Source organism: Falco naumanni, chromosome W, assembly GCF_017639655.2.
Source record: "Falco naumanni isolate bFalNau1 chromosome W, bFalNau1.pat, whole genome shotgun sequence".
Classification (NCBI taxonomy): domain Eukaryota; kingdom Metazoa; phylum Chordata; class Aves; order Falconiformes; family Falconidae; genus Falco; species Falco naumanni.
In genome coordinates, this window is record NC_054079.1 from 10,313,369 (window position 1) to 10,340,335 (window position 26,967).

The window sequence follows — 26,967 nt, forward strand, 5'->3', positions numbered from 1 at the left end:
GGCTAATTCCCAAATTGCGATCAAAATCACAGGGTATTAAAGGTCACAAAGGCTTTGTGGCTGTTCTCCTCTCAGTGCAGCTCCCGCTGCTCACTGAAGTTAACTGGCAGCTGAAAGGCACCGTGTTTAGTCACATAAAGGAGCTGCTAATGCAGTGCTGGAAGGCTTGAATTATGGCTCTCAGGAACCCAATTCTCCACCAATATCCTCTATTTATGTAATTCCTAGGGACCTTCTGGAGGCATTAATATCTGAAAAGAAAAATGCAAACTACAGACAGAATAAACGCAACGAGCTGTTGTTACCCAAGGAGAGAACGAGGAGCTCTGTGTCATGTGCTGGAAAAGGAAACCCTTCCCTGGGCTTGCAGCCAAATCCTGGGTAAGCACCCAAGCCCTGCTGGTAAATCCTCTGGGAACAAGTACTGCTCCCATGGGAAAAGCCACCATGCCACCTCCCAACTCTTGGTCACAGGCGCAGCCCCACTGGTGAACCTCACAGAAATCCATGCAGACAGGCAACTTTTCTTTTTCTCCTATTTTCTCTTGCTTCCACTGGCAATGCTTTCAGATAAGCATCAGCAGCAGAGAGCAGAGAAGTCGCTGGAGGGAGCTGTAGCCGCTCAGTTACCGATGCTCTTCCCCACGCTGCTCGTGGTGGGGACCTCTCCAAAGGTCTGTGAACCAGATTTTTGCTGTTTGAGAAGTGCTACGCTCCTGTGAGCTTTGGGTTATCCAAACTTCCTGTGGCCTCCCGGGGCTCTGCTAAACCCAAAGCTGCTCCTGCCACCGCACCCCCCAGAGAAGGGGCTGCAGGGAGGGCAAGGGTGCTGTGGTCCCTCTTTACTGGGTATTTATTAACTGGTGTAGGAGAGTGAAAGCAGTTCGAATCTATTCCTAATAACCAATCACCTTAATTTAACTGCATTGCTTAAACACCCCAGATAGCATAAATCAATATAATTAACTCAGTAGTCTAAGCACTCAATTTAAATTGTACTGCTGACGCATACTCAAAAAACAATTTATCCAGTGTAAGGCAATTACAGGAGGTTTGCAACTTTCTGGGAACTACACTGCTGTTATTTCCCACGAGGTGTTTGCTAGTTAGTGACCCAGGACTCTCTGAAAGCTTCATCCTGCAGTGACAGGGGCTACAGCTGGCCAGGGGCAAACTCTTTCTAAGCGGAGAAAAGCAAAAGCAAAAAATCAATCCATGCTGGCATGCAAATGTTTGGCAGTTTTAGCTGTTCTGAGGGGTTGTATTTTATTCTCCTCCTCTTTGGACACCAGCAGATGAAAGATGGTACGTGGCATGGGACACCACAGGCACACTGCCCCACTGCCAGGCTCCCACCCTGGCTCTTCTTTACTTACTGGTATAGGGGGAGGCCAGGAAAACAGGGCCAGGACCTTCCCATAAAAACTGTACAGACTATTTTTAAAGCAACCTGAAAGGAATATGTATTTTGAGCCTCGGTTTTGATCCACATCCTTTAACTAAGTATCCTGCCATCATCTGGGGATGTATTAAGTGGTTGCACAGGGCTGGAAAGCAGAGAAGCAGGGATGCTCACAGCACGTATCCAGCTGAGCCCAGTCTGTGACCTGCCAAGTCCCATCTCCTATTCTCAACCTGCTATAGACTCTTAGGAACCAACCTGCAAAGTAGGTTCCCATATGGCTGCTCTGGGGCATCCTGCCTGGGCAGCCAGGATGGGATTGATCTCACTTGTAGCCACGTGTAACACCAGCATGGGCACTTCAGTGTGTTCTCCAGATGAGCAGTATTGGAAAAATAACTTTCTAAGGCACAGTCAATCTCATGTAAGACAGACAGCTAACAGAGGACAGATGAACCACATCCTGGAGCTGCCTTTGCCTCGACCAGAAAGGGAGCTTTAAGGACCAGCTCGAATGCATAGGTGATAGACAGCTGGTGTCAGCCAATATAACCTCTACCCTGGGGTCCACAAACAGCAACAAAGCCAAACTGGGGCTGAGACATAGTCAAGCACAGTTTGAAAAGCCAGGACAAAGACGAGTGCTTGGGTGCTATAGTGGTGTAGAGGAAAGAAACTGGGATAATTAACATTGATAATATATATATGTGGGTTGGCTTCAGGGGCAGTGGGTTGGCTGATGTAGATAAGGTGCAGCTGTGGCTGGTTCTGTTAAGTGGTTGAGAGCCAGTAAAGAGACAGCAGCTGAGGGAGAAGCAAGAGAAGAGAGAGTGTGCTCTGGATGAGGAGAGACTAGGAGAAGGCAGTAGTGGGACTGGTATGAAGAGTGTGTTGGTGTGAGATGGTAAAAGATCTTGTTGCAGCTGGCTAGTTTTGAGAGTGCTATGATGTGATGGTCAGAGGAAGACCTGGACAAGTCAAGTCTTGTTTTGCTGTTTGACACTAGGAACAAGTACAGGAGAACAGAAACTGACTTAAGAATCCAGGAGGATTTCCCTGGGGCTCCAGCTACACCCAGTTTAATACAAGGCAGTGTATTGCTCTGGTCTTGTATAATTCCTGCAGGACCAGGGCCCTGCCATTTGCGCTGGGGTTTGCTTCTGCTGTGCTGGTTTACCTGCGGCTAGTTTGGGTCTGGTGCCCTGGATAGGCATTGTCCTGTTTACTTCCACCCAAAAAGCTTGGAGGCTCTTCCACAGTGCAAACCACAGCTTAGCAAGGGGGGGCATCTGGCAGAGCTGCCTCAGGAGCTCACTCACATGCAGCATCTCCCAGTGAGACCAGAAAATATCCTGCACCTGCAGGGGCAAGTGTCATGTGGAGATGTCCCCGCTCCTGGAATATATCCCAAGGAGGCAGCAGGAGCAGCCAGGTCTGATGCACAATTTTCAGAGCCAATATCCCTGGACTTGAAAATTTTGGGGAGAGGAAACAGAGGACAAGAGGAAGGAAGGAAAGGGAAGCAATTATAATGATCTCTTCAAAATTATATAGACTGATTAATTTTCAGCTTTCACAAAAGAAATATGAAGGCTGTAAGCAGGAGCAGGGAGGGAGCAACAGAGCAGCTGCAATCAAGCACTGGCTACAGAGCTCCACAGTGTACTGCGATATTTGTGAAGAAAATGTCCTTCTCCATTATTAATGGATCCAATTATTTATTTACACAAGTCTGCAAACACCTGCTCACAAAACGCATTAAACCTTGTCATTCAAAACACTAATGGGAGATAGAGAGACAACCAAGGAGGAGCATTGCTACAGACCTTGGCCAGGGCAGCTGCTCGTTCAACAGGCAGAGCACCACTGCTTCATTCCTGAATGAATGGCTCTGCGTTCCAGCCTGGGAAGCACAGTTTTGCTCCTGACAGTAGCACTTTGGGAACTGTATTAAATAAAGATTTGCTTCTCAAGAACATCAGAGTGGAGCTTCAAATGCTGCACTGATAATTATGCACTCCTTGCCAGTGCTTTTTTTGTCGTCTTTTCCTTGCGCTGCACCTTTACAACTCCAATACCCACTTTATAGAACAGTTCTGGAAATGGCTGAAAATAGGTAGTGGCATTCAAATGTCTTCCCTCAAAGAAAAGAAATACTTTGAAGACACCAATCATGATTCAGATCCACACCATAGAGTACAAACCTCTTGGGACAGGGCCACATTATCTCCTGTCCATATACTCCACCCTATTACATATTTTAGAATCCTCTCTCACAACAAAAAGCTCTTATTTTCTGTTGGAAACCCAGAAACAGAAGAAAGTTTTCTTATTTCATCAGAATTGTTCTTTATTTGGGATTTTGCTTTCAGCAGCAGACTATCCCTGCCCAGTGAGGCTCAGCACAGGGGCACCGTTGACCCTGGCCAGCCAGAATTCCCCCTGCCATGCTAGAAAGCCTTAGAATCAGGTAGCAAGGAAGGAGGGAGGAAAGAAACAAATGAATTAATGGGAACCAGAAACCTACCAGCAAAGAGCATCCTTCCTGTCAGCATCTCAGCCAGGATGCAGCCGGCTGCCCACATGTCGATGGCTTTGGTATAGTTGTTTGGTGAGAGGAGGAGGCGGGGGGAACAATACCATTTTGTTACTAAGCCTTCAGAGAGGTAACCCTGAAAGCACAGAGAGAGAGATGTCAGCAACCTTGCAGAACTCCTTCACTCCTCCCTGCTCAGCCCTCACTGCCCGCTGTGGTCCCACCATCAGATCCCTGCAGAGAAACCTGCCCACCATGCTCATGCTGCACTTATGGCAGACTGTGGTTGTATTATCTTGCAGGAAGCAAAGACGAGACACACCATTAGAAACAGAGATACTTCAGTGCTCCAGGAGGCAAAGCACTTGCTGCTCCCAAAAAACTTATTTGCTGTTTGTCACCATGGTATTGAAGTACCTTCTGCAAAAGGACAGGTGGCTTTAATAGCACAGATTTGCAGATCGTACCTGCAAAAGTTATTTCAGGTCACTGTTAGAACACTTACACCTATTATATAAATCCCAGTTCCACCATCTGAGACATTATGGAAGTTAAGCACATTGTTTAATTATTTTGCTGGGTCACAGCTATAACCCAGCAGTGTGTGAAGGAAGCCTTTCCCAGCTCGGTACCCCAAGCACAGTGTTTAGATTTCCAAAAGTTACCAGTTTGCATCTTCTGCTGAGTCTGTCTCTAGTTAATCCTGTATCTATAGTCCCTCCATAGCTACCTAAACTGCCGGTAACAGCAAGCTACATACTGCTGAATTCCCATGGATCCAACTCCCAGCACTGATGCTGAAAATTAATTTTTAAATGGCAGGAGCTCCCAGGGGAGCCCACGTGGGAGCTCCTGCTGGTGGGTCAGCCCCGGCTGGGCACAAACCCACAGCGAGCACTGCAGGGGGATGCAAGACCAGAGCAGAGGTGGCACGGGGAGCACACAGGGCTCCTGAGTGGGCAGTGCCCAGAGGATTTGCTCAGCAGGATCTGACCTTTCACAGAAGCCAGGCGAGTTCACCCCGCCTGCATCCTTGGGATGATGCTGCACTGAGCCCCACTTTGGTCTGGGGACTGCAGATGAGCCCACGCACCGACTCACGGGGGTGAGATGTGAGATATGGTAATAAAGAGGAAAACAAAAGAACGGGCAGAAAAACAGATTTAGGGAGGGACATCACTACCATGTGGAAGCAAAGCCTCATGGAGCATCAGATGTCTCAAAGCATTGCCGAGTGGGTAACACAGCCCCACAAGTGTTCCCAGCCAAGAATCTTGAAAATAGGATGCCGTGGGATAAGCAGGAATGCCCTTTTGGGGATTAGCTAGCTGATGCAGAGCTAGTAAACCCTGACTTTTCTGCACCGAGCCTGAGTCTTGCCTAATAAATTGCCTCCCTCCCTCACCACCCAGCTGCTGGTGCCTTGGCATTGCCTCCAGCAGCCAGGCAGTGTGGGGCAGGTCCTCGTCCTCCATCCTACTTTGCTTACAGTGAGGATGTTCATCTGGGATGCTTGACTTGGTTTTAAAGGAGATGCCCTCAGCAGCACCCCATGGGACAAAGCCAGAGTGCAATCGTCTCTTTGGACCGCAGCCCTTCTGTTCCTGAACTCACCCGGGAGATTTAACAAAAGTGCCAAGCACTCAGCAGCTCCTGCTGAAATCAAGGGGATGTGTTCAATCCTGCAAATAACGTTGGCATCATAAGGGATGTCCCAGCGCTCCCCACTTCACCCGCCAGCCAAGCTCTGGATGCATGGGTGCCACATCGGTGTTGGACATGAATGGTTATTTCATCAGGATAATGCTGGAATATTCATAAGTGGCATTTTCTATATTAAATATAATGCATTAACAGAAGAAGATTGAAATGAAGTAGAAAAGACAAAATAAAATGAAATTATAAAATTGAATTGCATTTAAATGCCATGAAGCATTTGGAGAGTATCAAAATGCAACGACAGCGAGAATACAGTTCACATAAAAACTCAGTTAAAAATTCCATCCTAACTGATATAGTTTCATAATCTGTTTTCAGTTGCAATATAAGTGCAGATGCAGTTATGCTATGTAACATTTCCTACGATCTTATAGGATACATCTCTCAGCCTAAACACGAGCACAGTGCACTACCACAAACACTACAAGGTTTATAATGCTCCTCTTCCCCAATGCAGTTTTTTTCCAATTTCCAAATGTGCAAGCCGTCAAGCTTTTAATCATAAAGAGTTTGCTTTTAAAAGAATATTTTAATTTTGGTCTTCTTAAGTTGTAATGGAGACTGATTAGCTGTTTTAGAAGTTTCATTTAATGCTGTTATTTTTTTGCTAATGCTACCGAATCAGAAGCAGCACAAAAGCCCCAGGCGTTATCCGATCAGACTGCCACTTTTCAGCTACTGGAATTATTCCCAACAATGGAGATGTTGGAATTTACTGGAAAATCCTAAGAAAATAAACTTTGGGGATAGTGATCCGGGGCAATTCACGGCTAGAGCAATTTCTTCCCTTTCCCAGCAAAGGAATAACACTCTCCTTACAGATTTAACACTTGGTTGATATGTTTCTCCCCTCTGACAGCAAGATGGATTTGAGTTCTCGGGGGTGTGCGCACCATGCAAGATGTATGAGCAATATACTGCAAATATCTATATGTTGTGACAAGCCAAACCTTTTCTTCCACAGGCGTCTCTCATGTATCAGAGAAAATTCCTTGCAAAAAACCTCCCTGAATATTTTGGACACATCTTCAACCCCTCCCCTGCCATGCAAGGTTACAGGTGGTAATTAATTGGCAGCGCTTCACATTGTGCTTCCCTCGTCTGTTACTCATCACTGCGTATTTGACTGTTGTCTCCCTGCTTTCATCAGCTGAATAACTGAGACCATTGGGTCACCCACCACCAAGTGCAGGAAGGACCCATGGAGAGGAGCAACCTACAGCTGCTCCCCATCCCACCTACTCATGGACCGTACAGCTGGACCCCTCCTTGCTTCCCATGGCATTCTGCTGCTGGGCTCTGGGTTATCCCTTCTCTTTCTCAGTTGGGAAATACTGAGAAGGGCTGAGAGGTTTGAAAATCAAGACTTTTCCAACCTGGCCCAAGTTCCTCTGGTGGGAGTGGCTTGGGCAGCACAGCACCCCAGTCATGATCGGCTTAGACAGCCCCAATGCCTATGTCTGCTCTGCCTCCACAGTGGCTAAAAACATGGACTAGATCTTTATTTTTATTAGATATATAAGTTCCTGTCCTACCACCTGCAGGGAGTAATTACAGTCCTGTGGACAGACTATCAAGTCCTATAGAGAAATATCACCAGAGCTTTGGGAGATGGGATTATGCAGTTGCCAGCACAGCTGCAAGATGCTTGGGTAAGGATCCACCTAAACCTGGGTTAGGTATGGGCTTATGGTTCCAAGACTTACGTGAGGGCAGCAGCCATGCCAGGATGGAGAGCCTGAGCACTTTCAGCCATACAAGGCATTAGCTTTAGCACAAGAATTTCACCATTTATGTAGATTCAACCAGATAGAAAGACCAAGAGCAGAAGCATATTAATTAGTTGTAATTAAGATGGAACATACCTCTTCATGACAATATTCTGTAGATTCAGCACAGCCCTTTCTGAAGAACCACCAGGATCTCTTTAAAATCCAATATAACTGAGTTAATTAAAACCAGTAGTTTCAAGCCCCAGGCTTGCTCTCAACTCCTCCCACGCAATTTTTTTTTTGCAATTTTCAAGTATCATTTTCCTGCTTCTCCTCTGCTCCTTTGGCATGTGCAGGAACAGCTCAGGCAATCTATAAAGGTGATGAATTCACTATAGGTAGGATAAGCATCAGGTTGTACCAAACAGCACAGCAAGGAAACTGAAAAGCAAAGAAAAATAAATGCTTTTTCTAATTTTTACACAACATGGGTTTTGTGATTTGCTTGTAGCACCAGAAGGAGACATAATTTTGGGTGGGTGCTGCTGCATCCCGGTGTCACATTGGACCACCTGCATCCCAAATGCGCAGAGGGAAGCTAGCATGGCACGGCAGCGCATGGGGAGCGCAAGATCTGCCAGTGCTCCAAAACAACCGATGTCCAACCCAGAGCACCTTCTTGGAGCTGGAGGAACCAAGGGCAGGTCTGCTCGAGGTAGACACTGAAATTCAGGATCCCACCCACTGCAAACCAAACAGCCCCAAATGCTGCAGCCCAAAGCTTCTCCTAAGAGTATTTCACACCAAAATCCATTTTCCTGCACACAAAAAGCCACAGAGGTGCAGACCAGGCACCCACAAACTAGAAATTCAGCAGGACCCAGCCACAGCCACCTCTATCTACAGCCATGAACAGGATTTCTGGTGCTGCACCTGCAGAAGCGGGGTCAGCTCCTGGTGCAGACAGCTGCAGTGCCAAGGGGGAGATTCAAAACAGCAACAATCCCAAGCTTTTGGAATAATCCTGGTGCAGCAGCAGGTTGCTGCCTCTTCACAACATGTTTTTTAACCTTATTTTTTAAAAGGCAGGTAGGGCAGTTCTAGGAGGGGCTGAGAAAGATGCAGTTTGCAGGAACATTGCTCCATAATAAAATAATGAAACCACCATTGTGCATGGCTCCAGCAATGTGACGTGTGTTCTCATCGTTTGGGGATGACAGAGTGCATTTATTTCAGTACCACAGACTATTACGTGCTTCATCAGAGGATAGAAAAGGAGAATAACAGTCAGGGTCACAGTGGGGAGGCTCAGTGCTGGCTGCATGGGGCCACGGGCAGCTGCCCAAGGGCTGAACATGGAGGGTGGTCCCTTCCAGGGCAAGTACGGAGCAACATCCCACACCCTCACCTCCTTTGAAGACCTCCTCATGATGACAGACCTGGGAATTTTACTATTTTACTGGATGAAGTGGAGGCTGTTATGTTTGCGCTGGTCAGCAAGGATAAAACAAAGGGAGGACTTAAAAGATTTGAAGATGTTCTGGAAACTATTTACCACGAAATCTCTCCCTAAAAGGGCTGCTGCACCCTCCTTAGCATGGAACTTCTGCCAATTTACTCTGACAGACAAAGAGAGAGAAGGTCCCCTGGCATGCCCATGCAGATGCCCCCAAGTGTTTTGGGGCACCAGGCAGAGCCACCAGTAGAAAAAACTTGACTATCTTGTACAACATGGGCAGGCTAAGGAGTGTCCCACTTTGCTGTCTCATCACTCAAGCAAAGAGATTCAGGAAGCCTCCATGTCCCCATATGGCAGACATTTCTGGAGAAGACAACAGACAGGACCACCCAACCCAACGGCTCCTCTCTGACCAGCACCAGGCAACACACCACATGGCAGATATGGCCAGGGCTCAGTCTGCCCTCCAAAATGCTTATTATTTTTAAATCTAGACATTCATTGGTGTTTATTCTAATTTTTAATGCTTGACTTTGCTGTCTCCCTGCTTTCCCATCTCTCCTGCCCACCACAAGCTGAGGATGCTCAAGGGAGGGCAACATCTCACTTTTACACCCCTTTCTCCTCCAAACTTGGGGCAGATCACATAGGGTACTCTCATCTGCAGACAAAGATACTTATTAGGGAATAAGAGTGGCAATGGACAGATAGATGGGCAGCTAAACACACCCAGGCAGCCTCTGAAGAAATGCAGGCAGGGACTGGACCATGGCAGGGACTGGACCATGGCAGGAAGGCAGCGAGGTGCAGGGCAGGTAGGACCATGAGGCTGCAGATGGAGGGGGCATTGCAGAGTGCTCCAATGGCGAAGGCAAGAGGCTTGCACTCAGTAAGGAGGTGGTTTAGGAGAAAGAAAGCACTTGGCTTTGACTGTTTTGCATAAGGATAAGGACCTCATGGAGGTCAGAGCTGCCTCTTATCTTCATCTCCAACACTGTTCCACTCACCATTTTGGTACCAAGCCACACGGCAAAGCATTCAGACCACAAACAGCAGCGACCCAAGAAAAAGGAATTAATGTGGAGATGTTCTAGAGGGATAAACAGCAGGATTAGCAAACTCCTGGGGATAAAGAGTAGTAAGAAGGAAGAGAAAGAAGCCTGCATGGCTGGATGGTGAGAGCATCGAGGAAGAGACAGGGTGACAGAGAAAGGGGGATGCACATCTCCCAAAGGAAATGCTAGACCTGATATTCTGTGTCCTAAGGATATGTTTGCAAGCATGTGAGCACCCAGGGAGCTTAGAATCGTGTTTATCTAATACAGGGCTAAAACTTAAGCTATCAGGTCTAAGTAGCTGGTGAAGGTGTGGACCCAGATCTGGATATGACCTCGGCAGCTTGAAATTCATCTCGTTTGTTACAGGGAAGTTTCAAACAAACAGATGCCCCCATGCTGTGCTTACCACATGGAGAAATGGATCTGAGCAGCAAACACCAGCCAAATGGTGGGAGAAACTCAGGAGAAGCTGCTCTGCTTCAAAGCTGGTAAAGGCCAGCACCCTGCTATAGTCCCAGGGCATCTCCCAGAATTGGAGATCTCTCCTTTTCCCATCAAATTATCTTAATTAAATGGTTGCCCGCTGCAAGCCATGTCAACAAGACACGTTGCCAAGTAAGGGCAATTATTTAGGTGGCACATGTATTTCTAGACTGTGTTTAAAACCCTGCTCACCATCTACCGCAGTTATTATTTGTCATTTTAACACTCAGCAGGATGGTTTGGGATTTGAGAAACATCGGGTCAGAAAAGCTGTGACCTTTTAGATGAACAACAACACACAACCTCAATTTTTTGTGTTAGCAGAACCCAGCCATCAGACTAAGCATATTCCACATACAAAACATCTTAAGGGAAAAAAATCTAAGCATATAAGACAACCCTTCCTCACTGCAAAGGCTTGCAAGAAAACATTATGCTAGAGATGTAGCTCTGCACTGCCTTCAGAGATTTGGATGTCTGGGTGATTTCAGCAATTAATTACCCAGGGAGCAGGATTTCATCTGCTTTTGGGCAGCTCTACACCAAAATTCAGGGTATAAGGATCCCTGTTCTGCTCAGTGCTGGTCGGCAGCAGGGTAGAGGCTCCGCAGCTTCAGAGCACAGGGCAAGGAGCTTATAAATCTGTATGAGCCCTTGAGGAAAGTGAAGGTTGAAAGAGAAATACAGAAAGGAATTGATTTTTCTGAGTCATCTGAGAAGAGCTGACAATCAAAAGCAGGACTGACACAAGAACCATCCAAGCCCTCCTGTTGTACCTCTGCCTTTGCAGTGCCCATCACCCAGCTTCAGCAGTCTTCCCCATCACCAGAATTTACAAATAACTGATATTATTGGTGGTGCTGGATGCTCACCACAGCTGCTATTTTCAGCTCTGCTCGGGAGCAGTACCCAGGTCTCTGCACAGTGGGGATCTGCTGGGTTTTTTTGCACTGATGCTCCAGCCTCCCACCCCTGGGAAGAATCTGAGGATGCTCAAGCAACAGCATCTTGCAAAGTTACGTCCCACCACAAAGCTACAGCCTTTGTCAGCTCTTTCCCACTGTACTGGCTGGTATTAGGGCAATGAAGAATTGCTTAGAAATAACAGTAATTCTGCAGCAGACATGGACAGACAACTCCTACCCTGATCCTGCAGCCTCTGACAAGATGATGCTCCTTAAATCAGTGACATTCTGAGTTCACGTAGTGCTGCTTTGTTTGCAGGGGTTTTCTCCGGGAGTTACCCTCCCTTGGGAAAAGTGTCTGAATGTACTTGACTTTAAAAAACAAAAACAACCCAAACCCACACACTTAAAAAGCCAGGAGCCTCTTCCTGAGCTGTGTAATAAATAACTAGTGAGAAAGGGAGCACAGGATGGGCAGACAGCAGTGACAAGGACCCCACACACTCCCTGATGTCCCTTGCAACCTTCTTCCTTTTCCCCAGGCTCTGTTTCTCCCCAAACCCCAGACCCAGAATAGATCAAGGCTCAGCTTCAGGTTCATGAGATCACCTTTTTGCCATCTTCCCTGCACAAAGCAACAGTGCCCAAATCAGAGCTGCGCTGGGCAGAAACCCATGAGTAAATGCAAAGCACATTTAAACCTCAGCACACGTGCAACAGTGGGTCCATGGGGGACACTCATCCACAAAAACATCCAGCTCAAGAAAATAGATTTTATCTTATCTTACAATATCAAATGGTAACTTTAACCAAAAACTGGCTGCAGACTGCATCACATCTACTGGCACAGACCATGTGATACTTTGCTTTTTCCCAGGACCTCATGGATCTGCGAGTTGATGAAGCCTCCACCATGTTCCTCCACTGCTCAAAAGCTCCAGCCCAGATAGCAACCTGCATTAAACATCTGCAACTCCCTTCAGAATCCATTAGCATCAGGACTGCATGTTACAGAGACTTTCACCCATTTTCCTTGCCTCCCTCCCTCCCACACTGCCTGCCTGCTGTCAGCACAGCCACTGCTCCCACTTAGAGCTGCTCTGCCAACGAAGCCACTGCAAGCTTCTCCCAGCTCCAACCTCCCTTTCTTGAGGGCAAGGGAGAGCCTGGGGGCAGCATGGCTGCAGTGGCTGTGGGATGCTTTGTCCCTCCCCAGCCCCCTGTCCTGAGAGAGAACAACATATCCAGGGCTACCCCACCAGTTAGGTTTCACTGCAAGAGACTGCCATGCTGAATTACATTTAAGAGGAAAACCACGGTTCCTTTAATAGCTGAATTTTTGCCTGAGTATAAAACCATTTTCAGTACCATAAAATATTTTTAAGGGTTTGGCAGCTGCTGGGGAATGCAACCTTTTGTGGAGGAGCCTATAGCCTGTGGCTCACTAATTCCTTGTTAGAAAGTGCCACTTCAGGACAGCTTCAGCCCTCCTTGGGCAGACAGAGAGGAGCTGATGACAGCAGCAGGAGATGAAAACTGAGTCAGTCCCAAAGATTCCCCAAGGAGGGGATGGATTTTCCTTACTCAAGGACAGGTATTTGTTTTCCTGCATTTTCTTTCATTCCTCCTTTCCCTCCTCCTCCATCCCAGCCAGAACTCTGCAAGAAGGTGTGCATGGACCAACAGATGGGATCACAAGGGATGCCCAGGCTGGGGGGGCCTGGAGGGCTCTGGGTATCCCCTGCCCCAAGCAGGGCAGCAGTAGGACACACCAGGCTGCCCTGGGCTGCACCCGGCCACCCACAATTATTATTGCATTATAATACAGTATGTAAGTACCAAAAAGCAAAATAATTTTATATGTTATTTGGATCTTGACCTCAAATGAAAGAATATGAAAGTATCTCAAAGAACCATCCCTCTTTCCCTACAATTAAATAAGTGTAATTCAGACAGAGCTGAGTTTTTAAGAAGTGGGTGGGCATAGAAGCAAGGACAAAGACAAGCAGAGTGGCTGTGGACAAGCCAGGTACTTCTTCCACATGCTTCCACTGCAGAGATGAACAACAGCTCATGATTTATAAAAGCAGCAAAGCGAGAAACACAGATTTTAGTCATTTAAGTAAAGCAGCAAGCAAATGCATGCCTCACCACAGTACATTGCTAGGATGGAATAAAATACATATAAGTACATGTATATTAGCTGTGACAGCACTGGCCTTGGCAATTTGGCACTGCCTACCTTGTGCGAGTAATGCTGATCCACGATTCTGGCCAGCCCAAAGTCACCAATCTTCAGCACCAAGTCCTCCGTGCTGATGAAAATATTGGCCGGCTTGAGGTCACGGTGAAGGACGTTGGCCGAGTGGATGTACTTCAGCCCCCGCAGCAGCTGGTACATGAAGAGCTTGGCATGCTCCTCGGCAAGCTTCCCCTGCTCCAGCAGCCGCGCCAGGTCTGTCTCCATGTACTCCTGGACGATGTACACCATATTAAACTTGAAAAAATCCCCACGCAGGTTGGTGCCCTTTGGCCCCAACACCTCGTACACCTTCACGATGTTATCATGGTCCAGGCGGCGGATGATTTTGATCTCCCGGAAAGCGTGCTTCATGCTCCGTGTGTCGCCAATGGTGATCTTCTTCACTGCCACTTTGTGGCAGCTCTTGCTGTCAAGGGCAGACAGCACTAGCCCGTTGGCTCCAAAGCCCAGGGGGCGAAAATTAATGAAGCGATAGCCCAGGTCGTACCCGTACATGCTGGCAATACAGTCGCACTTCTCTGCCATCACGGGGTCTGTCCTCTTTCGGCTTTTTCTCCTTTGTCACTTGAAAAGCTGGGATAGTTGAAGGGCTTCCAGATTACAAATGTGGTTTGAAATCAAGCACCTCATTATTACTTACAGATGCATGGGGGGGCTTGCTCTGAGCCCATTGCTTCAAGATGACACGCAGACACAGTGAAAATAGATGCGAGCACACACACACACACAAATAAAACATTTTAAACTGGGTGAGAAATCAAGGGGTAGAAAAGACTTTCCAAGCAGCGTGGATAAACACAGCCCAGAGATCTCTAGCAAAACAGAAAGGTTATTTTTCTTGAGATGAAAAAATCAGCACTGCTACATTTTTCAGCCACTTGTTTTCCTTCTCCAATGTCCCTGAGACAGTGCTGAAGCACAGGGCTGGTGTCCCCCACATCCCCGGCATCTCAGTGCCAGGGCAGCTGGCCAGCCCTGCCATGAGGCAGAGCCCAGAGCAGCCCCATGGCCCCTCCACTGCCCCAAACCCTCCCTGCCCACAAGTTTTGAGAGCGTTTTCCTCACCAGTGAAGCGCATCCAGGCACTGGCCAGGCTCCCCAACGGTCAGCAAAGCTTTGCCCTTCTCGTCGCTGCCTTTTCAGTAGGGGCAGACCCCATCTTCCCCATCAACAGATAGAAATCTAGATGGCAGCAAATGTTTTGCAGACCAAAACTCACTTTATTGGCTGCATTCAGCACAGCAAGTTTCCACATCTGCAGTTCCAACACCTTCCCCTTGTACGTCTTTTGCTGACAAAGCCAAGCACCATCTGATCTTTACAGCTTGCCGGAGGAGTTCCCTGCGCTGGGCAGTCCATTCATCCCTCAGCAGGTCTCAGCCCCACTCCTGGAAGAAAAGAGGAGATGGATCCATTTGATACCAGCGCTGCCTATGCCTTGCCTATCTAATGGCTTGCTGAAGGTTAACCACGAGCAAAACTGTGACCTTTCGAAGACTCATTAGTTATCCCCTCCAAAAGCATGCATCGTTACCAGCGTTTTTCAGATAGTTCATTTTTCCTTTTAAATTTCTAATACACAGAAAACTAACTTTTCCCTTCCCCTTTGATGTTTTTTGTTGGGGTTTTTTTCTTTTTCTTTTTTCAATTTTAATCTGGCCGAAAATGTTATGGAGTGATTTGCAAAGGTTGAACGGCATGCTGTGTCTCCGACTGCATTTAAACTGCATCGCAAGGAAAGCACGGTAGCAGCCTGCAAGCGTATAAACCCTCCCTGCCGAGCAGCTGAGAGCAGGGAGGGGCCACAGACTTTTTCAGTTTACAACAAGCAAAATTGCTCAAGCAAACAAGTCTGTGCCACCCTAGCTGGTTTTGCAAAGAGCCTTTAAAAACTGACTGCGAGGGTGGGACACCCCCCAAATTTGGGGTCCCACAGCAAACCCTGGCAGAAGCCTGGGAATGCCGCTGGCTCTGTGCTTGTGGTTGCAGGGAGCTGCCAAGCCCTTCCCTCATGCAGCAAACCACACCATTTTAGTGCATTTATAAAGAGATGTTCCAGCGTTGTTCAGCCTGGGGTGCACAAGCAGCTAATGACACAGCTTGTTTCTCCTCTGGTGTGCTGGGGGAGGAAGGAGGAGAGCATCCGCATTAAGACAGAGGAAGATGTGTCATTAGCTGCAGGGATTTGCCATCCATCAGCAGTGCCTGCAACCGCAGCTCAGGCTCCCTGCTCTGCCAAGAGCCGCTCGGCTCGAGCAGCTGGCTCCCTGCTTCTCCATCAACTTTGCCGGTGATGAACACAGGGGTGGGATGACCTGGTGAGAAAACAGGAGCTGACTTCATCTCTCACTGTGTCCTTCGTAAGGATGCGCTTGCCAGCCAGCCGCTGCAAAAACACTTCCCCCATCTGTCCAAGTTTAGCAGCTACTCTCTGCAGAGGCGTGAGCCAGCCTGCAGCCTCCCAGCTTTGCTCTTCTCCTCCAGGAGGTCACAGTTTCACAGACCCAACAACTCCTCCGTGCAAACAAGGTACATACACAAGACAGATCTAGGGTCCTATGGTATTCTTTGAAAGTACAGCTGAACAGATAAATATACAGAGATGAATAATACAACATTTAAGTTGTGGATTTTTCACTCCCTATTAATATGAAAAGACTTAATGACACCCTTGCCATTAAGCTGGAACAAACAAATGTGGACCCAACACAAGGAGGGTGAGCAACAGCAGCAAGTTGTGGTGTCTCAGGAGCCTAACTCCATACTTCAAAGCCTCTCTGTGTTTTGGCTGTGCTAACACATGCTCCCCTGAGCGATGGGAGAATCTCTTATCAAGGTGCACTGGCTTTTAAAGAAAAAAAAAGCAGCAGAGGAACCTGCTGGCACCATGGCAGACCCCTCAAACAACTGCTGGCAATGGCATAACGGGCAAATACTAATGTCTGCTGGGGATGAGGATGCAGATTTAGCCAGAGGATCCCAATATTTTGGGGATTTTCCTGACAAAATATCATTTTCCAGTACCATGCAGGGGTGACCATGGGCAAGGGATGACCTCTCACAGATGTTCCAGGTGGGAAAAGACAGTTCAAAGCCCTCAAAGCACTTCAAGTTTTCCAGATAACCACTGCAATTTTTCAGCTGCAATTACTTCATTTAGAAACAGAATTGAACAAAAGGCATGAAGCATTAGGAAACGGCTGGGCTTTTCTTTTTTCAAGATGATCAGCTCATCAAAGCTTTCGCCCTACCATGTCTCCCTGCAGATGTTTATGAATCTCAGAAGAGCGAGGACACCCACTCCTGCCTGATCCTGGCCCCAGTCCTGCTCCCAAACACCCCTGCAACAGATTATTTTGCTGCACCTCCTCTTTGCCACAAGACCCATGTGCAGACCGATGCCCCGTGCCACCCACTGAGAGCACCACCGGGTCCTTCTAAAGCTGGGGAGACCTGCAGGGACCAGCCAGCTGCATGACAAGGGCTCTGACCTTGCACAGGGATGTCCCAGATAACCAGCCAGTCCCAGTGCTGCTCAGAGAGGGGGAAGATAAAACAAAATCACTATAGATCTGCTCCCAATGCGTTCTTCATGCCAGAATAACACCTCTGTTAGAGCCCTTAATCACCAGAGCTGCTCCATTAACCCGGCAGTGGGTTCACAGCCTGGTCCTTCACTCTGCACTCCCAAGCATCAGGCATTGCCGGCAGTATGCTCCTGTTCTCTAGCAGAAGTTACCCAGAGCAACGATAGGGAAAATATTAATGCTGAGCTTTGTTTCAGTTTGCAACCATCAATCATTAAAAGTGGAAGAGAATCGCAATGTTTCACGCCAGCACAGATCAGCTATTTGAAGAGGGAACAAGTTAACAGTTAAAGCAAAGATGTATGGACCATATGACAGCAGGGAGGGATACCCTCCGAAGAGCATCTGCCAGCAGTTACCAAGCAGTTTGGCAAACACTGCTTGCTCCTGTAGTTGGAAGCAAAAATAATTACAGCCTCTCTTCAATCCAATGATTATCTAATGCTGGCTTTTGCACGCAAGGATTGAACAGAGAAAGCTGTTCTTGCTATTAAGAAGCAGGGCAATGCACAGCCACAGATGCCCTGGTCTACAGGCAAAGGAGAGGGGGGAAGAAAAAAAAAAAAAAAAAGATGAGAAACAAGGAGTGAAGGAGAAAAAGAAGGTAAATAAAACCAGAGGCTCTGTAAGGGCAGCAGGAAAGATCAACCTGTGCAGGAAGGTTACCCCTGCATTGCAACCAGCTACATGGTCGTGGAAAGGGAGCACACATTGCTTATACCCCAAGAAGGGAGCAGGGTGTCAGAGGACCACGAAAAGGTTTGAGGAAAGCTTGGAACCTGAGGTGCAACCAGGGGGCTGCAAGAGGTACACCTGGCGGCAGCAAAACCGGAGGTTTTCTGCAGGAGGGGGCCTTGAAATCAGGACCACGGGTGACAATCAGTTAGCTGAGGGGAATGTGCTCGAGCTTGTAGGTCACGAACCCTGGGCAGACAAGGAGTGTGAATAGATAACAATTAACAGGATGAGTCATGCTGAGAGAGGATAGGGGAGTGGGGGATGGATGGCCCAAGGAGAGGTAACACCTTGCTGTTAATTGATGACTGTAAACACTTACTTAAAGTGTCTTTTGTTTGTAGTTAACCACCAATCAGGGATTGCCTAGTATGTAATGCTTAGCTTAAAGAACCAATCTGTTTAAAGCGTGCAGCTTCTGAAAATATATATAATACTCGTGATTGTGTACGATAAATCGACATCTTGCTTGCATCAAGCAACAGCCTGTCTCTTCATCGCAGCACTTTTCCACTTGGGGTGACTGAGTTTCCTAAGGCTGCACTGAAGACCTCAGCTGCTGTACAGGTCTCCTGGATGTCTGAGGAAGAAAAGAAACCCCCCCAAATGTAGCAAAAATTTCCTACTGGCAAAAGGAACTCTGTGAAATAGGGCTTGGGCCAACATGCTTCAACAAGATGCCACATTGGGTTTGAGATCCATCTCTATATCTTACCTCTCAGCCCCATCACCCAGAGTTCACCACCCTTCTCAGCTTTTTAGCACTCCACAGGTGTCACTGAGGCCAGGTAGGCCTGGACAGGATGCAGTGCACACTCCCACGCTGAAGGAAAACAAGTTTTGCCTCATCAGCTTAATTATTAATAATTAGTACAGTTCTAGAAGCAGTGAAAAGTGAAAGGGAAAATGCAATACATGAAACTAAAAGGGAAGAAAGAGCCCTGTTTTATCTCATGAGCAAAGCCCTGGCCTTTGTGGTGTTCCTGGCTATGTCTCAGTCCCTGACTGAGTGATGACCCTACAGCATCTTCTGTACTTAGAGGGGCCAAGGCAGAATCACTCCTGAAAGGATGGCCCCAGAGGATGGCAAGCCATGCTCCTGTCCTCGCTCTTGTGGCTGGGTCCCTCTCACTGAGCCATCCAGGGAAAAGCTGCCAGTGAATACAGGGAGATGCACCGTGGCCGAGGGACACAGCATGCTCCCACGGGACTGAATGCCATCTCTGTTCTTATCTCTGCCTCCTCCAGCCAAGCTAACAGCAAACTCAAGAAATCAGGCTGACCAGCCTTCCCTGAGAGGCTACAGGAGTTATTTTTCCAATGTTCTCCATTATCTACATCAGACATAATTTCTAACTGGTTATTTCCTTAGCAGCACTAAAGAAATTAAATAAAATGTGCACACAACCTGGATGCTGCTCCCAAGTTAAATGAGCAGCTGATGCCTGGAAACTGCAGCAGGGAAACAACCCTCTGACTATTTAAATGTGCATTTTCACCGACTACAGTACTACAGCTAACCAAGGGGGAATTTCAGGATGCCAGCTGCACCATCAGCAATCCCAATTTTTCCTCTCTTCCTGGTTTTCCAAGTCTATTGTAATGAAAGTATTATTTCAGTAGCCTAATGAAAATAGCTGCTGAGACCAACAGCGGTCATAAAACCAGCAATGATGCTATTTGGCTGCAGACAGTAGAAAGCATAGTCTATTTTCATGGAATGATGAACCAGAGTCCCAGGGGTTTTTCAGTCTGGTGAGGCCAGGATCTGCCATCCAATTGAAAAGCTGAATTCAATGGGAGCTTCAGGGCAAACTGCAGCAGAATACAGCCGACAAGTCCTGAAACACAACAGAGGGTTAGGAGCAGAAAGTAAGAAAATTTGTGGTTACACTGATATGGAGAAATAGTGTGAAATGGGGACAATGGACATCGATTGTGATTGTATATGTCTGCCCAAGGAATGTGGGTATGGTGACTAGTCATGGGTGCAGTGTCTGGTCACATAGGCACACAGCTCTGAGGAGACAACTACAGTTTTGAGGAGACGCCTGCCCTTCTTTCTCTAACAAAGGGGCTATTTAAAAGAGAATGAGAAAAGATGAGAGACATTCCAATGCTATCTAGAGGGAGGGAGTGCTAAGTCTCCTTGCTGGAGAAGATGGGATGGTCACAAGAACATGAATCACCTACAAACCTGCAAGACCACCACATTCCAGGCACAGGACTGATAAGCTAATTAACATACGAAGCGGGGTTTAGGTAACGAATATGTATAGGCGTTAATTGAATATTCATTTGTTTCATTGTATAAATGTGGGATGGTTCGTCACTTCGGGCATGCACGCTTGTGGAGGAGCGATCCCCCGTGCATCTGCGCGCAATAAACATACCTACTTTATAACTTTCGAGTTATAGAGTCTAATTCCGCACGTCAGTTTGGCGAGCCAGGCAGGAGGATTTCTGCTCGGCTGAGGGACCAGCTGCGGAGCGGACGCTCCTAGGCGCGCCCCGGGAGATTTCCTCGGAGGAGCCTCCTCTTCTCAGCTGTTCCCCCGGGAGCAGAAGAGAAACCCCTGGATCCGCGGATAAAACGGTATGTTTAGTAACGGGGCGGCTGGTGAGACGCACGGAGACGTCCGGCGCGCAGCGTAGTCCCCAGGAGGAAAGGTACCTTGGGAGGGGGTTTGCTGACCGAGGGGTGGCCGCTAGCGATCTTGAGGGCAGATCGAGCAAACCCGAGGTTACTGCCATTCCTAAAAGCCCGGAGGCCTCGTGACGGAAAGCGGGGGGCGGGACGGAATAAGGCGGAATCTCACGGGAACAAGAGGGACCTCACAGCAAAAGGGAAACTTGCGTAGGAAAAAAAAGGGAAAAAAAAAAAAAAAGGGGGGGGGGAAGCTAAAAACTTCCTTGAGGTTGTCTTAAGAATTGGGGAATTCCTAGAATGTAACAACTGAAATAGCGCTCTGTGTCTTGTTTGTTCTGTGTGTTGTCTTGTTACATGTTCAAAACTTGGAGTTATGAAATGTATGTTGAAAAATAATAATATTCTGGTAATTCGTGGCAAATAGCGGAAAACTTAACACTCTGCTTAAGACCAGGAAAAATGTGGTTTTTTGTTTGTTGTTTGTTTTTTGGCAATTGTCCATTGAAATGCATACTTTGTGAACTGTCAGTGTTCCTAAAAGTTGTGCATAAGTGCACGGTACCGTATAACATACTGCTTGTGTGACTGCGGGCTGCCCGGAGAGTGTGAATGGTGTGATTGAGATGCGCATTTTGATTTTCCGTGTATAGCTTAATTATTTTGACTGAGTGTGAGTGCAAGAGTGCTTGAGACGCGCGTTTGAGTGCAAAACAAGTAAGGAGCTCTATCCGCGTTTCCGACCTTGGGTGGCTAAGGTGGCCGGAGAAAAAGTGATTAAAATTGCAAAATGGGAAATGGAAGGAGTAAGCCCTGTGAAAAATCGCCCTTGGGTTGTATATTAAAACATTGGAGTGATATCGTAGGACATGGTGGTACCGAAAATAGAAGGAAATTGATTAAATATTGTAATCAGTGGTGGCTTTTGTATAAATTGGAGAGTGATGCGAAATGGCCTCAGGAGGGAGGAACGTTAGATTATAACACTCTCCTGCGATTAATGTTGTTTCTGAGGAGAGAAGGAAAATGGGACAAAGTATCATATGCAGACATGTTCTTCGTCCTCCAGGACAAACCCGAGTGGCAAAAGGACTGTGGATTAGTACCCCCTCGGGATCCTATGGTACTAGCACTAGAAAGAGTGTGGGATTAACATCACCTGATCTTTGATTATGGCTCTAGAAAAGGATAGGAAAAACCCTAAGACCTAAACTAGAAAGATGTTCTTGTTGAAATTTTTGTGTTTAAAAGCTCAGGTAGCGGTTCCTTCTGTGGAGCAACCAAGAATGAAACACGTTGTAAGATAAAACTTGTACTGATGTATGTAAAACCTGAGGCAGGTGTGTGTATGTGTGGAGAATCAAAGACCTTGTGAAAGTGTTAAAGTATTGGGGTGAGTTTGTACAAACCCCCGTACCCCCTCGAAGGTGCGGCTGAGTCACGCTGGATGCATGGCAGGGTGTTTGCTATTTGCCTGCGAAGGCTGATATGTAATAACACAGACTTAAAGCAACAAGGAGCAGATTTGCATTCAGGGTAAGAAAGAGTTAAAATAGAAGTGCTGCTGCAGAGGCAGGCTTGTGTAACCTGCAGAGCAGGAACAGCATCTCCTGCCCCGAATCCTCCTGATGGTGGGGAGGAGGGGGTTGCTGTTGCTGACGATTGAGCAGAAGGACCTGACAATGTCACCCCGATTGCTGCAGCATTTGCAGTACAACAGGACCGGTAACGGCCCCTCTAGGGCAGGGAATGGGTATGAGGTGGAATTTTAGTGAATACAAACCCAACTTATTTGTTGAACTTCAGTAAAAAAATAATTATTTGTTACAGTTGTGGGAGCTGCTGGCCACCAGGAAAACATCCTGAAACCTTTAAAGTACAAACTAAGAAAACAAACAAGAATGCCAAATTCACCAAAATCTTTGTTGGGATGAGATTTATTAGAACATCTAGACGTTTAAAAAGGGGAAGTTACTCTGGAGGTAAATGATCATCAATACATACAGGTTATGAGCCTATCTTTGGCCAGTACTCCTATAAAAAGGGAAATTGATACCAGAATTATTGATCAGGTATATCCCGGAGTATGGGCAATTGACATACCGGGACGTGCCAAGAATGCATCACCTGTTATAGTAAAATTAAAGGAAGGACAGAGTGCGATAAGAATTAAACAATACCCACTGAAAAGGGAAGATAGGGAAGGAATTCGTCCAAACATAGAGCGATTCATAGAATTAAAACTACTAAAAGAATGTGAGTCAGAATTTAACACACCTATCTTCCCAGTTAAAAAACCTGATGGGTCTTATAGGATAGTTCAAGACTTAAGGGCCATTAACAAAATAACAGAGGATCTGTATCCTGTAGTAGCTAACCCCTACACCTTACTAACCACCCTGACACCTGACCTAGCTTGGTTCAGTTTTAGACTTAAAAGATGCCTTCTTTTGCCTCCCTCTCCATGAAGCCAGCCAAAGAATTTTTACTTTTGAATGGGAAAATCCCAGAAGCGGTCAAAAGATCCAGCTCACATGGACGGTGTTGCCACAAGGGTTTAAAAATAGCCCCACAATTTTTGGAAACCAATTAGCAAAGGATTTGGAGTTATGGGAACCACCGTCAGGAGAAGGGAAAGTGTTACAATATGTAGACGATCTTCTTATTGCAACCAGAACCGAAGAATCTTGTATTATTTGGACTGTGAGCCTGCTGAACTTTCTGGGACTACAAGGATATCGGGTTTCTAAGAAGAAGGCACAGGTGGTGTTACAACAAGTCACATACCTAGGGTACGAGATCAGTGCCGGACAACGGGTCCTAGGGAAGGCCCGAAAAGAAGCCATATGCCAAGCCCCCCGACCACGAACTGTAAAGGAACTGCAGACATTTCTGGGAATGACAGGATGGTGCCGGCTTTGGATATGTAATTATGGCTTGCTTGTTAAACCATTATATTCCCTGATAGCAGCTAATCAGAAGGATCTTCAGTGGGATGCTGAATCAGACAGAGCTTTCCATGAACTGAAGAAAGCCTTAATGTCGGCACCAGCACTAGGACTTCCTGATGTGAGTAAGCCATTTTTCCTATTTTCCCATGAGAAACAGGGAATGGCATTAGGAATACTGGCACAAGATTTGGGACCATACAGACAGGCAGTGGCATACTTCTCTAAACAGCTGGATGCCACTGCAAAAGGGTGGCCTGGTTGCCTGAGAGCAGTAGCAGCTGTCATCCTAAACATCCAGGAGGCCCGGAAGTTTACCTTGGGCCAGAAAATGACTGTCTTAGTATCCCACACAGTGTCTGCAGTCCTTGAAACAAAAGGGGGGCATTGGCTCTCCCCACAGAGATTCCTAAAATACCAGGCCATAATGGTAGAACAAGATGATGTTGAGATCGTGACTACAAACATCGTCAATCCGGCCTCATTTCTTAATGGGAATGTTGGCGAATCAGTCGATCATGACTGTCTAGAAACAATCGAAGCCACTTATTCTAGTAGGACAGATCTCAAGGATATTCCTATTAATGGAGCTGAACATTGGTTCACGGATGGGAGCAGCTATATGCTGAATGGAAAGCGACATTCCGGATATGCTGTTACAACCTCTGAAGAAGTGATAGAATCGGGACCGCTACCAGCTGACACTTCGGCACAGAAGGCTGAAATCATAGCCCTTACTCGAGCTCTGGAGAGAGCTCAGGGAAAACCTATAAATATTTGGACTGATTCTAAATATGCCTTTGGAGTGGTACATGCTCATGGAGCAATATGGAAAGAAAGGGGACTGTTAAACGCCCAAGGAAAAATCATCAAACATGCGGAAGAAATTTTGAAACTCCTAAATGCGGTCCAGCTTCCTGAAAGGGTGGCAATTATGCACATCAAGGCACACCAGAAAGTGAGCACAGAATTAGAAAGAGGAAATGAATTGGCGGACAGGGAAGCAAAACAGGCAGCCAGAAAAGCAATCAAGGTAGAGGGTGCGCTAATACCCGATGGACAAATATCTCTAGAAGGTAAACCAGACTATACTAAAGAAGATTGCAAACTGATTTCTGACCTAGAGGGATCATATAATGAGGAAGGGTGGGCTGTAATCTCACATGGGAGAATAGTGATTCCTTCCTACATGGTATGGTCAGTAGTTCGGGAAGAACATAGAAAAAGGCACTGGGGGGCAGAAGCTCTCACTAAAAACATAATAGCACGAAACTCGTATACTACTATTAGACAAGTAACCCAACAATGTGATCTTTGTCACCAGACTAATCCTAAGATTACCAAGGGGCCAAAGTTGGGAAAAATTGGGAAAGGAAATGTTCCAGGGCAACATTGGCAGATTGATTTCTCGGAACTTCCTAAAAAAGGGGGGTATCGATATTTATTGGTACTAACAGATACCTTTTCAGGTTGGCCAGAAGCCTTCCCGTGCAGAACTGCTAAAGCCCAGGAAGTGACCAAAATACTGCTCCAAGAGATAATACCTAGGTTTGGAGTCCCAGCGGTAATGTCCTCGAATAGAGGACCACATTTTGTGTCCAGAATAGTGCAACAGATCAGCCACCATCTAGGAATAGATTGGCAATTACATACCCCATACCGACCACAATCGAGTGGCCAGGTGGAAAAGATGAATCATCTAATCAAACAACAGATTGTCAAGTTAGGTCAAGAAACAAATCTAACTTGGCCCCAGTCTTTGCCATTAGCTCTTACACAAATTCGAACTAGACCAAGAGCAAAAGAGGGGCTTAGCCCATTTGAAATTTTATATGGACGACCCTATGGGGTACAAAAGGGGACGTCTTCACAGATTGGTGAAGAAACAATGACTTCCTATATGGTGGCACTAAACAAACAATTAATAAGAATTGAGAAGCATGTGATGGGAACACGCAGTAGGGGTCTGGATGGACCTGTTCACGATATACGACCAGGGGACTATGTATACGTTAAGTGTTTTGCAGATAAAACCCTGGAACCACAGTGGACCGGACCTTTTCAAGTCCTACTCACCACCTACACTGCAATCAAGGTTGAGGGACAGAATTCTTGGATTCACCATGCCCGGATCAAGAAAGCCCCTGCAACTTCGTAGAAAGTAACCCCAGATAAAAAAGAACTGAAACTCAAATTTACTCGGACAAATGGGAACAATGTGGGTGGCAAGTAAGTGAACCTGGGCGGTTGTGGATCCACCATATGGGAAGGGCACCACAACAAACAATATAGAACAAAAGGGTCTGGGACTAAGCCAGTGGCCAGTCTTGCCCAATTTGTTATCGGTAAGCCCCAACTCAAACAAAGATATTTTTGATCAAAACAGATTTTATATGTATATATGAGGAACGTTTAGATTCTTAAAATGATCAATAGTGGGTTTAAACCATTTGTGGTTTTTTGTACCCTCTCTCTTGCCTACAACCAAGAGCCTGATAACTGGCCTTGGAATCATGCCCAGAAAAAACACACTGGAATAATGGGAAAGGTGGACTCAAAGACGAAACTAGCTATGGTGTTTTTTTCTGAAAATGAGGTGTACCAAAGGAATCAATGGGATCGGGAGGATGTACACAAAGTCGACCGATTATGGGGAAAATTAGGAGATAGGATAAAAGTAGGGTGTCAAACGTATAATGAAAAAGATAACACCAAGATTTCAGGAGACACCCTGATTAATGTCAGAAAGGTAGATAAGGAATTTACCCTTCTAAATACAGCCATGTGCTTTAATTCACGGGAATGTTGGCACAATTTTACCTTAACCGAGCCCATCTTTGTAGTATGCCTAGGAAAGGAATCCCCAAGAACAGCTCTGACCTATAAGATCAAAAACTTTACCTACGACCCCAACACACACACAATCACAGCTTTTGTATTAACCATACATAATGCAGTAATAATTACCATACACCCCATTGTAGCCCTTGGAATTAACCATAATGGGGTGCTCCTGTACCCTTTTGAAGAGATGTGCGTGTTTGAGAACTAAGTGTAACACAATAACCATAGATGGGGAGGTAAAGGAGACTGCACAATATTCAAATTATTGTATTTATAATTTTGCTACTATCACAGGATGCGATTTTAGTTACTCAGCCCCAGTAGTGTCTCATCAATTCTTAAAATCCAACTTTACCCTATCACAGATGATAATTACTACCCCCATAGGACTAAATATAAGCAGTATAAAAGAACTATTAAAACATGCAGATTTACAATGGATACTGAAAGAAACCGAAGAAAAGGGACATGAAACTCTTCTTATGATCCATCATGATGTAGAGGGGATCAAGAAAGTTTTAAAAAAGGTAGAACAGCATGGAAACCATAATTGGTGGGATACTCTCTTTGGCTGGTCACCTTCTGCAACAGGAATTCTTAACACTATGGTACACCCCACTGTGATCTTATTGATCAGTTTAGGAATTTCCTTAATACACTAACCATTAT

At 46.4% G+C, this 26,967-nt stretch overlaps 1 protein-coding gene across 9 annotated transcripts in view; it reads right to left on the minus strand.

The window, feature by feature from the left end:
• Positions 1-26,967, minus strand: part of LOC121080342 (mitogen-activated protein kinase 4-like) — a 54,888-nt gene that overhangs the window by 10,268 nt on the left and 17,653 nt on the right. For 3 of the 9 annotated variants that reach the window (XM_040578286.1, XM_040578290.1, XM_040578285.1), the window contains exons 2-4: positions 14,603-14,925; positions 13,517-14,210; positions 3,930-4,074 (exon numbers count right to left, since the gene is read on the minus strand). In XM_040578286.1, the coding sequence (XP_040434220.1) occupies positions 3,930-4,074; positions 13,517-14,062 (691 nt within the window). In that variant the 5' untranslated portion in view covers positions 14,063-14,210; positions 14,603-14,925. Of the gene's footprint in view, positions 1-3,929; positions 4,075-5,552; positions 5,770-7,522; positions 8,975-13,516; positions 14,211-14,602; positions 14,926-26,967 lie in introns of those variants that run through there. The other 6 variants (XM_040578292.1, XM_040578289.1, XM_040578287.1 and 3 more) reach the window with 6 other exon arrangements.